This window comes from Athene noctua, chromosome 5 (genome assembly GCF_965140245.1).
Source record: "Athene noctua chromosome 5, bAthNoc1.hap1.1, whole genome shotgun sequence".
Taxonomy (NCBI): Eukaryota; Metazoa; Chordata; class Aves; order Strigiformes; family Strigidae; genus Athene; species Athene noctua.
This window is the reverse complement of record NC_134041.1, coordinates 29,265,057-29,279,671: the sequence shown is the minus strand read 5'-3', so window position 1 is coordinate 29,279,671 and position 14,615 is coordinate 29,265,057. Positions and strand designations below refer to the sequence as shown.

At 52.5% G+C, this 14,615-nt stretch overlaps 1 protein-coding gene across 2 annotated transcripts in view; it reads left to right on the top strand.

Annotated features, from left to right (window-relative positions):
• Window positions 1-11,183: 11,183 nt before the first annotated feature.
• The window catches only part of SUCO (SUN domain containing ossification factor), a 41,662-nt gene continuing 38,230 nt past the window's right edge, over window positions 11,184-14,615 (top strand). For both annotated transcript variants that reach the window (XM_074906844.1, XM_074906843.1), the window contains exon 1: window positions 11,184-11,464. In XM_074906844.1, the coding sequence (XP_074762945.1) occupies window positions 11,400-11,464 (65 nt within the window). In that variant the 5' untranslated portion in view covers window positions 11,184-11,399. The remainder of the gene's footprint in view (window positions 11,465-14,615) is intronic.

The window sequence follows — 14,615 nt, the reverse complement described above, 5'->3', positions numbered from 1 at the left end:
ACCATGATGCTCTGGGGACTGGGAACTGTGGGCTGGGCTGGGCTCTAATGTGGCCTTGATGTGGTCAGGGCCTTCTGGAAACCCCAGTGGAGGGGGGAGAATAGAGGCAAGGGTGTGTCTTGTGCCCCTTGAAATTTTCTCTGCTGTGGGCCACCAAAGTCCCCCTCAGAGGCAGGGAGGGGCAGGAGACTGCTGCTGGTCGGTGACTCGCAGCATCCCTAAGCTGTGCCAGGCAATGCCAGCCACAGTGGCAGCAAAGCAAAGCCCCTCTGCACCCTTGGCAGTGACGACCCAGTGCCAAGATCCATGAGGCATGACACCCCACTGGGTGCTTGGGAGACCCCAACAGGCGCCAGCACAAAGAGGCTGCCACTGCTGCGCTGCCACCGCGTCCCCACAGGAAGGGACAGTGTGTGCTCTGCCATGGCATGAACCTACTGCCCACAGTCCAAAGGGCAGCTTAGCCCTGCTCGGGTGGCCCAGACTTTGGCTGCAAGGGAATGACTCACCTGCCTGCACACAGTCCTAGTGACACCTGCCGTGGGACCCGCCACGTCACTCACCGTCCCTGCGGGTCAGAGAGGATGTGTGCTGTGGAGTCACCCCTCAGTCCTCCCAGGGCTACGTGGCTGGCAGGGCTCCCTTGGCAGGGACAAGCAGTAGCTAAGGTCAAGGATGCAAAAGCCTTTTGCGAGCATCTTAATTCCCACTCTGGATTCCATGCCACAAGACCTCCCTCACCTCAAGATTAGGTGTCCCCGAGTTCCACTGGGGGATGGTGAGTGCTTTGAGACCCTTTGCTGAAATGCGGGAACAAGGAGGTAGATGCCATGGCACTACAAACTCTGTATATGTTGAGGACCTGTTGGCTTGGCTGTCCCCTGCCCTTTGCAAAGTGACCCCACTCTGTCTGCCAGGCTCCAAATGTTTGAATATGCTGCTAAAGCTGTTTGGAAGGAAAGCTGGAAAAGGTGACAGGCTGAGGCTGAAATAGCTGTGACTGATCTAGGCCTCCACTGAAGATATTTGAATATCAAAGTATCGAGGGCACTGCACCCCCACTGCTGGCTCAGGGCTGCCTCCAGGTGTGCCTGCTTCTCCTCAGGGTGGGACCATAACTTGTGTCGCAGAGAAGTAGGCTTCGAAATAACTAAAGAGCACACCCTGCTTAGGGTTTGAGCTTGTCTGAGGCTGCATGGGTGAGGGTGGATCCTGCACCTCTCCATGTCCCTCAGCAGAGAGGTGCAGGTCCCTACCCCTGCATCCTATCTGTGTCACACTGCAGGGGACAGGGCTGCCCCAGCAGCAAGTCTGCAGTGGCACCAGTGGCTTTGCAGGCTGCCTTGTCGTGTGGGCTTCATCCTTCTTGTGGTCCCTCTGCAGCCAGTGGTGCTTGCAAGGGTTTTGCTGTGTGTCCCGGGCTGTGGCAGCAGAGCTGTGTCCATCCATGGGCCCCAGGTAGCAGGACAGATGGACCCAGCGAGGGCAGCTATGGATGCTCAGTCTTAATTTCTCTGCCAAGCAATCCCCCAGCATTCTCCTTTGACCCTGGAGCAAAATCCTCCCTCCACAGGAATGTTTTTCAGGGGGAGGTTGGCACAGCTCCAGCTGCTGAATTTTTCCATGCCCAGAGACTGTCTCCTGCCTTAAATGGCCCCATAACATGGTCTGCATCTGCTTTCCTGCATTCACGTATTTAAGGATTTTTTGGATTCAGTTCCCAGCATGGAGTGGGACACCAGCCCAGTGCCTCACAGTTGGGCTGAGCCTCATGGGGGGATTCTGGGGAACGTGGGGCTGGTTGCCCTGGAGTCCCCTGCAGCAGTGTGCCCAGGCACAGGGGAGTCCAGTGCTGCTCCAGCTCTGCCAAATATCTCCCTTCCCTGTGTGCAGGTCAGATTTCCTAGATCCAGGTCTGCATCCTGGTCCCAGGGGAACCTGGGCCACCAGCAGCACGTGAGCCAGCAGTGGCATCCCCTGTGCAGACGCCCTTGCTGTGGGCAGCCCATGCCACCAAGGGATGCTCCTGGGCCCTCGCAGGCACAGCTCCTGCCACGGCCTCACTGGCCAGACCCAGCTGGAGCTGCCCAGGCCCCCGAGCCCTCCTGCTCTCCGCAGCTTCTTCCACCACCCAGGAAGCCTCCCTGCAAGCTCAGGTGAGGGATGCTCTGTCCCATACAGGCTCAGCAGAGGCCCCACTGACCCCAGCCATGTGCCACAGTGCAGCCAGGGCAGGGAGGATGCCACGATCCCTGCAGGTCTCCATCCCAAGGCCGGACAGTGTGGGAGCACCAGGAGCTCCTGGTGGGGATGTCACCAGTTTCTGGTGTTGAAGTTCCCTGTCCCAGGCAGGTCACTTCCAGAGCGTGACCTGCCCTATGTGCCTCAGGGCACAAGGCAGGACCTTGCTGTAGACCCCATGGAGGCATTCCTGGGTGAACAGCCCCTGCCCAGGACTGAGAAGACCTAAATGGTGGTGAGTTGTTGTTCCCTCGTGGCAGCATCCTAGGGGCATGGGGGACAGGCTGGGCAAGACATGGGGGCTTGCAGGGTAGAACAAGGGTGGTGGGAAAGGAGGCAGAGCAGCCAGAGGGAAATTATTTCCCTCCCAAGACATAAGCTGAGACGAGGAGGTACTGAGGCTGCTGGAGAAAGCCAGCAATGCTGCTCAGGGCTGGGGAGAGCGGTCCAGGAAATTGGGATTGGGTCTGAGGAGCCTGGGCTGGACCAGCATCTGTCAGAGTAAGGTTTGGGATTTGCTGACTGTGTTGCAGAGGAAGAAGGATGGGAAAGCTGCTGTGGATTTGGGTTGAGGAGCTGGGTTAGGAGAGATATGATGTGGAAAGGCATACACTTGCAGGGACGCAACCTCTGGAAGTCACAGCTTCTGGGGCCACTGCGAAACTGAGCTCCCTCAGTCCTGGCATTCCCCAGCGATCAGCGATCCTGGCATTCCTCAGCAATCAGGATTGGTGAAGCCCCATGGGAAAACACCCTCCCCACCACCCATGCTGAGCTCCAGGGAGAGGGATCAAGCCAGCCTGGCTGGGGTCCTGGCCAGCTCCAGGGCAGTGTGTCTGTAGGGTCCTGTTTTGTAGGGGAACTCCATGAAGGTCAAGCTGTCACCTAGTCAAGATGCTTTTGGTTTTTAATCTGCTTTAAAAAATAACCCCTGGGGAACTGCAGCCAAAAATTACATCAGTGATGTGCTCTGCCAGCTGCAGGGTGTTCCAAGCTGGGACAAGTCCCAAGTTCAGCTGCCCAGGTAAGCTCAGCTCAACCTTCAGCCATATGTGGCACATCCCTAACACACAGACACAGGGAGGAAACCAGGCCCTGGGGGCAAAACCCAAAGTCTGCCTGTGGGACCTGAGCATGGGTTGTCATGGAAGCTGGAAGGTGAAAAATGCCTGAGATTTGGGAGTAAGGAGGGTGCCCCTTACCTTCCTGTGCCTACCTTCACAGAGATGCCCCCAAGAGCCAGCAGAGCAAGGCTGGGGCTCTGCAACAAATCTTTGCCAAGTGGTTTCTGACTCTGTTCCCCTTTGTTTAGCCCCAAATTTGAAGCGTGGGGATGGGATGTGAAGTGCTGACCCAGCTCTGACACAATCTATGTTAAGGCATCAAGAGCTGCAGGTGACAAAACACTGAGAAATCCAACTCCCTGGAGGGCAAAAGCAACGTACCATTGGGAAGAGCTAGTACCCAAGGTGGTGGTTGCTGGACCCATGTGCCAGCTCTCCAGTGCCAGCTTTCCATCGCCCTGAGCCTCGTAGAGCAGCCCACTCCCCTCCCCTTGCAGCTCTGGGACACAGCACGAGAGGCACGAAGGGACCCAGTGTTTCATAACGAGGTTTTTATCATCTGCCCAGGGGATATGTTTGTTCTGTATCTGTGCAGGTGCAAAGCAAGCCAGAAATGGACAGAGATGGGGACAGGGATGAAACTGCACATGCAAATGGGCGAGCTGGGGAAAAATTCGGCACATACAGGAGGTTTTAAATCAGCACTTTGGCTTGGTGCACTGTGAAAGGTTCCTCCTCTGTGCTCACCTTTCCACTTGACTAGTAAAGAAGCATTAGTTCAAACACAGCATGGCCTCAACCTGGAAACACAGCAGTTTCAGAGGAGATATGCACCCCAGGAGCCCTTCCTGCCCTGTTCCTGTGAACATCTACCTGGAGCCTCCAAGCAGGAGCCTTTGTCCTTGGGAAGAGCAGTGCCATTTCCGGGCTGAGGTGTGTTTTACACATGCAGTACTTCTCTGCAATACTAACACATCCTACCCCAAAATACAGGGAAGAGGGTCCCCTGGGCCCGGCCCTGCAGGACATGTATGTTCCCCTGCGAGCAAGTGGGTCCCCGAGGAGTGACACTCCCTGCTACCAGCCACCCCTTCACCCGCCTCCCTATTTTTAAATATCTGCCAGAGAGGGGACAGAGCCGGGGGAGGTGGAATTTAGTTTATTTTAGTACTCATCAAAAGGGGAAGGGAAGCAGCTGAGCCTGTGGCATTCCCTGTGTGTTCCCGGCCAGCCCTTCTCATCTCTCACCCCCACCACTCTCATCTGACAGAGGTGCTGCTGCTCCTGCACAGGCTGTGCCGCCCTCCCAGCACGCTGCCAGCACTGCTGTCACAGGGCCCTGACCACCCTCTCAGCCTTGGGAGGTTTGGTTTTGTGTTGAGAAAGCCATGGATGTGCTATCCTGCCGGATCACGCGCCTGCGACATTGCCCACTTTGACCTCAATTTGCATGGGGCCATGGAGGAGACCCAGCGCCGTGTTGCACTGGGTGCTTTCCCAGCCCTTTCACTTGCCCTCAGTGTTTATGGGCAACTTCAGCCCACGCTGTCCTCCCAGAAATAAAGTCCCAAAAAGCATTACACCTCCATCACCAAGTTCTGCTGTTTCTTGGTTTCTGTAGCAATATTTGCTTTTTCTTTTCCCAGGGGGCTCAGCCGGAAGCTACCGGGAAGCACCAGGGGAACAGCAGGTGCCTACCACAGTGGTTCACCCCTTTGAAAGCCCCAGGTCCCAAACCACATTTCCATCATGCAAATAAGAGGTGTCTCAGGTGCCAGCAGTCTTTGGACTTTCCCTGCTCAGCCTCCCCAAGATGGCAAGAGCAGCTCCTCGGCTGTCTTCTCTGGCTGGCAGCGGGCAGTGATCTCTGCACCAGCGTCACAGCATTGAGCTGAGACGCTGCTGAAGGTGGGTCCCTTCTCCTTGAAGCTGCTTTCCATCTGTTCCTAAGCACTGGCTGTAGGAAAGGTGCTTTCTGTCATGAGGGGTCTCTCTGGTCCCAAAACAGGGCCAGGAGATGCTGCGGCTTCCTGATGCACTCTGCCTGGGCATCCCTGCTGGAGTAATCATTTAGTCTGCTATATCTAGGTAAAGCTAAAATTCAAATGAAGCCACATGAATTGAGCATACCAAATACAGATGTTTTCAAAAGTGGAATTCCCATTTCAATTAATTTTCTTCATCTTACTTAAAGTTTTGACTTTTGGGTTTTGAGACACTAAAGAGGTGGCTCATAGCCAGGCAGAGGAAATCTCTCTCTGGACCTGGCTGTGCCCCAAGAGAGCTGCGGGAGGGGTCTGAGCCTGCCACAGGTGGTCCCGGCCAGGGCTGCTTTTGGGAGCCACAGGACTGTGCCGCCGTCTACCCATGCTAGATTTCAAGGCTCTTTCATGCAGAATTGAGGCCAGCTGGCTGGAGATCAGAGCAGTCGCTCTCCTACACCAGGTCATGCAGCCCCTGCCAAGTGTCACTGCGTGCCATCGTCCTTGCCTGCCAAGACGAGAGAGCTGCCCGCCGCTCCTTGGCGCCATTGCACACTGTTGCACCGGCCTGCGTTAAGCAAACCTAACGAGGCTCTGTGCAGAGCAAGCGTTTGTGACCTGGCCCGCAGGCATCTGCAGTTCAATCGGCTGGTCACAGTGACCACAGTCACAGCCCAGCAGCCCAGCATGGCAGCATCTGTGTGGGGGGATGTCTGGGGCCCGCAAACACAAGGTCCTCCCTGCAGGACAGCACAGCAGCCCCAGCCCAGCAGAGGCGTGACAGGAGCAGAATCACTGGTGCAAACTCCACCGATGGTCCCTGCTGCCTTGGCCCAGGGTAAAACCCTGCAGAAATCCTCCCCCCAAATCCTGTATCTCAGAGAGACTTTATTGAGTGACGAAAGAGCAATTATCAGTTCGGCTGGAGGCAGAGTTGCTCCTGTTTGGTTTTGCAAGGAAAATGATTCCAACCCCATTTTTTGCACAGTTTGTTTCCCCTCAGTGTGAACTGCAAAAGACATAAAAGATAGTCAGGATTTTTAAAATGTTTTAAACTGGTTTTCTGGATTCTCTCCTGCAAGTGGTTAATGGTTCATCTAAAGTCAGGGGAAGCTCTCTGAAGCAATCTTGCAATTTACAGCTTTTCCTTTACTAAATATGAAACGGTCAGGAAATTGAACAGGAAATTGTGTCTGGAAGGAACAAAAGTTGTGTTGTCAAAACCTGCTTACGAAAGATTTACTTTATTTTAACCAGTAAGGAGCCAAGATCAATAGTCAGAAGAGGAAGGAGTTTGTGCGAATTAAATCACACATGAAAAAAAAACCCACTTGGGAAAACAAGAAGCCTTTGTAAAGAGCAGATAGGGATGAATGGAGCAGAAGGCTTAGCACCTGCAGCAACCAAACACTGGAAAGTGCTGAAAGACAAAGGCCCAGGGTGTAACCCAAGGTCAGGTGTCTCTCCAGAACACAAACACTGCTCTATGGCCTCAGTGCCCAAATTTCTGGGAGGTACTCTACAGCCTGTACAACACTCTGAGGTCCATCTGAGAGTCTGAGTGTGATGGACAAACTTTGCCCTCTCACTGCACATGGTTTGCAGGTAAAGCAGCAGCACCTTTTCTTTCCTGCTGCTCAGAAACGCCACACCAAGGTCGCCCTTGGGTGGCCTCCTCCAGCACTCCCTATCCGGGGTGCCCCAGCTTTTATATTCTGTCAGCTGAGTGATGCTTGTACCGCTGCCAGTGTGACCTGTTGTGCTTTGCATGCTCACGGTGTTCTGCAGCTCTGCATCGACACCACAGGCATGGCGAGTCCTCCCCGCCCAGGAGACACAGGTACATGCATCATCGGGTGACATTGTGGCTCGAGTTCAGCCCCACGGCAGGGCTCACCCTCCGTGGGAACGGCACCAGCCTGCTTCATCCTGGGATTTGGCCAAGAGAAATTTGGCCAAGAAAAATCAAGACCCTGCTGCAAACGTGCAGCACTTTTTGAGAACCCCATGCAAATATTTGTTCCCAGATAACCCTACAGTGCATTGGGCTTTGGGTTAATTAGGGGTTCTAGTTGGGAAATTGGGCAGTCTGTAATTTTTTTTAACCATTGTACTGCTCAGTTTATCAGTGCTTGAGAAACAAGCTTAGCAAGTGCCGGTATGCGGGTATGTCAGAGGCAATGAATTGAGACTTCTGTCTAGCTAATGGCACCAGGCTTTTTAGGTGGATGCTCATACCTGGTGGGGACTGACTCAAAGGGGCTTTTTCTCTGGGATCCTACCCAGTCACTGTAACGGTTCCCCTGAAATCATCGGTCCTCCATGACAGCTCCTTAGCTGTGTTTCGTCTAAGCTGTATGTGATTAATCCCCAGCTGGTAACAAGACTACAGTGTGTGGGAGCTCTGCCAGTCAAGAGCCGCTCAGCAGGGTTGAGCAAGTGTGGCTTCATAGCCTTTTCCCCCCCTCTTGAGGAAAAGCTCTTGGGAGGAGGCTAGAGGAATTTCTGTCCTGGGAGCACAACAGAGGCTGATGATGGAGATGGTCCCAACTGTAGGCTGTGGCATGGCCCTAAGCAAAGCATCTCCTGCCAGAGCCACGGCAAGTGCTCTGGATGGAAATACTGAGTAATGGGTTAATAAGTGTTTGCCAGCTCTTCTAGCAGATAGCTAAGCAGTTGTTTAAATCTCCAGTGCTTTGTGGGTGGATTTCTCTACTGCTCTGGTCCTGGCCATCCCCAACATGCAGAGTTTGTGGCTATGGCTGTGTTGGTGGAAGGGGGAAGTGCTCTCTGCTCGCTGGGTGAGATGGCCATGGATGGATCCTCCACTTGGCAGCAGGACACTGGGTATGCAGGTGTACGCCTTGTCCGGCATCTCCCTGTGCCGACACACCGCTCTCACTCAAAGGAATGGTGCCATGACTGCTGTAGCATCCATGAAGCAGACTAGTCCTGTGTGCTTCACTGGGGGTCATGTCCTGGCAGGAGGCAGGGAGGGAGGCACTTGCAGCTGAAGTTCGCATTGCCTTGCCTCTCTGTGTCACCCTCCAGCCCTGGGGGGAGGGGCGCGGCAGATTTTGGGCATTCCCTGACATGGTTAAAACAGCTGTGGGTGCAATGTGTGCTGTTGCTCCCACGACTTGGGGACTTTCCCACCGCTGAGGCAGGTCCCCTGGCCAGCGCGGAGGCACGGCCCTGGACACAGAGGCTTTCTGCACCTGTGCTGCTCTGGGCATGGCCCTGCATGGCCCTGCTGTGGGTTCCCAGAGGCACAGCCGGGCCCTCTACACACAGTCTCTGCTCATAACCCTCCTGAGGACGGTCAGACACCCACACAGCCATGGATCCATTCTGTCACTGTGCCATGTCTTAGCTCTAGAGCTGCAAAAGGCTGAAGAAACGCTCATGGCAAAGGTGCTGGCTGACTCCTCATCGTTTTTCAAGACTTGCCTCACTTCAGTAACCGGTTGGGCTGCTCCTGTGTCATCCGCACTCCTGGGGTGACAGAACCTGACCAGTTTGTTGAGCAGCACTGGGGCAGCCAGGCTCACCATTGACCCGCTGGGAGAGCAGCCAGCGGGCTCTGCGGCAGGCACTCGCGACGGGGACACAAAGCACAGCCACTCACTGTCAGAGCCGGCCCCCTGGCCACTTTCATCTCAGTATAATCCATACTGTGGTTTAGTGAACCCACTTCTCCTCTGCTATGCCACAGGCTTCTTCCAAAACTTACCAGTGACTTGCACAGGAATTTCCTCCCATTCAACCTAATGAATCATAGCCTCATCCAGCAGCTCCAAGCCAGGCTTGTGCCTAAGCTGCAAGGTATGGGGCAGAGGGTGCTGCTTTGCACCCTGACTCACTGCCCCTTGTGCTGTTATCCCGCCGTTTTCCAAAGAGACACAGCAGGGATTGGCCCAGGATCCTCCTGTGACAGCCCCCTCCTCAAGGCACTGCAGGACAGGCTGTTTCTGTCACAGGACAGCCCATGGTTTGCTGGCCCCATGGGTTTAAACCCCAGCCTGTGTGGAGATGGGGCACAAAGCTGGAATTTCTCCCTTTTCCCTTCTCCTCAATGTGTTGGCATGCAGGCCTCTCTGCTGTCTGTGGCACATGGAGCTCTCGGAAGGGCTGGGGATGACAAGTGTCAATGAAAGCACAAATTTACAGGGTAAAAAAATCAGGAACAGAACAGACACAAAGACTATACAAAGGTTTCCACTGCTGGTTGGGAACATTTACCTGCAGCTGGCTGACTCCAGTCATGCCACCCTGCAGCCTGGTAGCACAAAGTTGAGCCCCGCAGGCCCCTATCTCCGGTTTGGGAGCCTTCCCAGACAGCCATAAGAGCTGGTCTGAGGGGCTGGGGCTGCGCCTCCTTTGGGAAAAACAGCAGCTGTGGCCTGGGAGGGCCCTGGAGGGCCCTGCTCCTGCAAGGATTGCTGTGAGTCACACTGTCTCGTGCCTCCCTCCGAGCAAAGCTGTCCTTCCGTGTTCAGAGTCCTGACATGTGGATGTTTCCAGCGCGGTGTGATCGTGACTAATCCACCTGTGTCTTTCAGGGCTGATGTAATTTAACACCCTATGGGTCTGTAGGGTCTGTAGAGTACTACTCACTGCAGCTCTGATCACGCTGTGGCAGCAAGAACCCCAACCCTGAGTTGTTTCTCTGGCAAGAGTAAGCTGCAGGGATGGTTCTCTTGGCTGCTATAGCTCAGTGTAAAGCTGACCTAACAATGCCATGTTTTAGATGGGCATATTTAGACCTGGCTATCTACAAAATCCCTATTGTTTTAACTGTTGTGTTTTTCTACCAGTCAACCCAAATGTGTCAGTACCTGGGAAGGCGCCTCTCTTCTGTCCCACATCAGGAGCGGGCACCCACAGATGCTGAGAGCACACTTCCAACTGCCTGGCCTGTATTCCTCTGAGCACCTCCAAGAAGTGCTCCCCTGCCCCCATCCACCAGAGCAAAAGAAGCACCAGGGAGAGAAACAGAGAAGGTCTGTGCAGGAAGCTGCGGGGCTGGGGAGGGACGCTGGACCAGCACGGCTTGGCCAGGCTGGCACGGCTCCCTGGAAAGCGCACCCCATGGGGGCCTCAGGATGTGCCCTGCTGACTGACGGGCAAACTTGGCTCGGCCCGTGCTCCTACAATGAATAACTATGCACCAAACACCTTAAGCGCCTCTCTGGCACCCCTTGCGCCTAAAACACGGGCCGAGCCGCCATCCGGCTGCCAGCGGAGGAAGCGTAGGCTCAACTGCTCCTCACGGGCCCCCTCAGGCCGTCTGCAAAATGGCCGCCGAGGACCCGCGCGGGGCAGCCGACAACGCCGGCCCCCCCCCCCCCCCGGAACTACAACTCCCAGCAGCCCCCGCGCTCCCCGCCCCACCCGCTAGGAAACCGCGTTCCCCCGCCCACTCCGCCACGATTCCTTCCGCTGGGGGCCTGCGCCGGCACCAATTAGCGCTGGGCTCTGTGGGGCAACCCGCAGCGAAGCCTGATCAAAACAAAAACAACCTAAAAACTGTCATGTCGGAGCGCCGTTCCTTAAAATGTCCCTCGCACCGGAGGTAGTGGCGTTCATCGCGCGCTCCGCGGCTTCGGGTTTTGCTGTTAGCCGTCATTTATTACTATGGCGATTTCCCTGTAACGGCTTGTTTCACGCGGACACCTCCGAGGGGTCCTTGGAGGGGCGAGGAAAGAGAAGGTCGCTCTCCTGATTCGTCGCCGCGCTGGAGGGGAGCAGCCAGTCTGCGCCGGCAACCAGCAATAGGAGGCGGGGCTATCGCCAGCTGCTCAGGCCATTGGTGGAGACGGCGCGGGGGGGCGTGGCGGCGCGGCGGGGAGGGTGACGCGTATCCTTCCAGCTCAGCGCGTGAGGGATCGTGGGGGAGGAGCTCGGTTCGGCGGGCAGGGACGGCCGTGCTCGCGCCGCGCTCTGTCGCGTTGCGTAGGAGCTGCGCTCGCGCCGCGCGGGGGAGGGGCCGCTCCAGCGGTCGCTTGTCCTCAGCGGCCCCCGCCGCCGCCGCCCGCGCTGCTCCCGCCGTCCCTCTGCCGGGGAGGATGCGCCGCCTCTTCCCGGCCGCGGCAGGTAGACGGGGGAGACGATGAGGGAGCCGCCCCGCCGGCTCCTGGCCCTGGGCTCCTGCCTTTTTCTCTGCGCCCTGCTCTGGTGAGTCCCGGCCGCGCCGCCGGCCCTCGCGGCGGAGAGGAGGCTGCTCCGAGGCCTCCCGGAGGCGCGGGTGCCCTGCCGCTCGGGGGTCTCGGGGAGAAGAGCCGCCCGCAGCCCTGCCGATGCCACTCTCTCCGGGGCTCTCGGGCCGCTCCTGCTGCTCCGCCTGAGGAGGCTCTTTCTGTCCCGGCTCCGGCGGGGAGAGCGCCCTGGTCGGGATGCTGGGAGCTGGTGGTCGGGGGCGCGCGGAGCGGGAGGGAAAAGTGGACATGGTGCCTTTGAGGGAAAAAAAAGGTGCTTCCCTTTGGAAAAATAAGAATGTGTTAATGTGCTGGCAGCACGCAGTGTTGCGTTAAGGGAAAGACAGGTAACAGCTTTTAGGAGGGTAATTCCCGCTGCTGTGAATAATAGTCATTTGCCGCGTTTGTGAAAACAAGCAGTGTCAGGTGTGGAGCTAGTCCTCAAATACCAGGGGTTCAGTATGCTGTACGTTTCTGTATGTATTCTGTTGCTAATCAGTGCTTTTCCCAGGAAGGCTTACTTGCTTTACTTTTCAAACTGAGCCTTGGATGTGATTTCTGAAAGATCATGATGCCTTATTCTTGAAATCGATTTTCTGTGACTGGCTGGAGTTGTGTTAAATTAAAGCCCATGAGCCTTTTCATTTTTGCATTGGTTAGGTCTTTGAGGGTGTTTTTCATAGTGATTATTTTAGCTATACCCTGCTCCAGCATCTGTTTATTTTGTTTTCAAACATTCTTAAATGATAACTTTTATTAGAACGTAAGTATTAGGAGAATATATTTCTGTATGCTAAGTTCTAAGCTTCTTAAACTTTGACCTCCTTTGAACTCTGACTCACTGTTTGAGAAATGCTAGACAATTTGAACAGCAAATATTGAAAACTGAACAGCAGCTGTTGTTAGTTAATTGTGTACCTGATGTATTACGTTAATACATTTCCTGTAAATTGTTTAAATAGCCTATTTTTAAAAAAATTAAAAATTTGAAATAGCCTTGGAAGTTATGGGTTGTCTCACAGTTGGTTCTAGTTGGATGGAGAATGGGGAGCCCAGACATCTCTGTACAGAACCAGTTGCAGATCTGGTGCTGACACTTGCGTTACTGGGTTCAGACAATCCTGCAGCAAATTTTGTTTGTGTCCTCACACTTTTGTTTTTAGGAGACAAAGCAGTGAGTCTAAAAAGTGTTTGAAAACTCTGATGCAGTGTTTAGCCACACTTTAAACAAAAAAGCTCCTAGCCATATAGGCTTCATTAAGGGAGTTGTGAACCTGATGAAGTGTCTCTGCACGGGTTTTCTTTTACTCAGTGGACAGCTATGTTTCCTCTCAGGGAAGGTTCTACTTGTATAGTTAGATTTCTTATTGGGAAAAGAGTTCTTGTTTCTTTCTTATGTCTTGAAGGCCGGTAACCTGTTTCTGCCTCAAGGTAATCTGTTAACAAAGGTGTTCTTAGCTTAATTATATATGTATGGTCAGAGTAATTTTTTTGTTCTTGTGTTCTTAGTCTGCCATTATAACGGAGCTGCTTAGTTTAAGAAAAAGTTCAGACACCTATTCTGTATTGATAAAGGAATATCATGTTCAACTAACTTGTTCAAATAATAGAATTGTTCTGTAAGGTCCAGACAACTTCTGTGTTCATCTTGGGTATGGTTAGGAGAAAATTGAGATGAGTTTTTTCTTACTCTTTTAAAGAGGTTATTCTTTCAAGCAGTGTCTTAACTGATCTCAGAGCATGTGCTAGAGTATTCCAAACCTTTTACTCCTATTTAAAAAAAAAAAAAGGTTCAGATTATGAACCCTGCTTGCTCTGGCAGCTTTAGATTAAAAGAACCAGTAGATTAATTTAGATGTTGGGAGGGGTACAACTGTAGTTCCGTAGTCTCTGTTATCCAAACATAAATTCACATTAGAGATTTTAAAATCCTTTGTCTGCAAGGGTGGCGTTGTGACGCTTTAATTTCAGTAGCCATATCACAGTTGTAATTAGAAAGTCTTGAAGTCTATTAATTCCTGCATTGTTGCTGGACTATGTAATGTGGTAGATAGTGATGTATTTAACTTTTTCCTAAAAAGAAAATGAGCAACTTCGTTCACATAAGCAGTTAAGAAACTTTAAATAGTAAATGGAAGGCTTTGTGTTATAAATGTTGGTATGTGCGACAAATGTTGGCTTTTTCAATTTGTCTTGAAATGTAATCTTCAAAGAATTTAATGCTAGCAGGAGAGAAGCTCATTTCTTACACGTGAAACTAGCGGTCAACAGATGATCAAATTAAAAACAAAAAAAGCAGGGGAAAAAAACCACAAGTCCTAACAGAATTGCTGAAAAAGTCTTGGAGCTTTTTGGACTTTTTTTTTTAAAACAACTGGGCTTTGGTTTATTTCTGGATAGGTGGCAGCTTTTTTTCTTTGATGAAACTAAGCTTAAAATAGGAATTTTTTAAATCTCCCATCATGCATTTTAAAGCTTGCCTAAAGAAGTTGGCTTAGTGGAGAAATATCGATTAGTAAAAATCAAGTGCAGGAAAAAAAGATTTGTTTTGACATTTTTTAACTGGAAATTGTTTTAAAAGATCTCATTCTGTAAGATAAAAATGTGACTGTGTATTAGCAAACGTACAAAAAACCCAGAAGCTTGAGTTTAGGGATTTGTTACCTGGATGTCTTTTACTGAAAAGAAAATGTGATGCTCTTTGGGAGTGTAGGATCAGAGAGGTATTGGTACTTGAAGCTTTCTGAAGCTGGAACAAACACAGCTCTGACAAACCTCAGCCAGTGACGTTGTTCCAAGTAGTTCAAAAGAGTGGGATGTCTGCATAGCTTTAGAGAAACACTTTTGATGGAGGTAAGGCTTAGGGATGTAGTGCTCTAAAAATAATACACATCTGTGCAGATTGGAGCTTTGACTGCATGACAGACGTCTCCTGTTGTCCTGAATTTACAAATACTTTTTTTATGCTTCAGTTAATCCTTTTGTGTGGATGATCGTAATATAAAAAATACTTGTAAAGCTTGTGCTTTGTAGTTCGTCAGTATACAGAGCTGAGTAAGTAGAGTAGATTTAGAAGCTTATAGGGATACTACTACTATCTGAATTGAGACTAGCTGTGGCAGTTGTTTGAA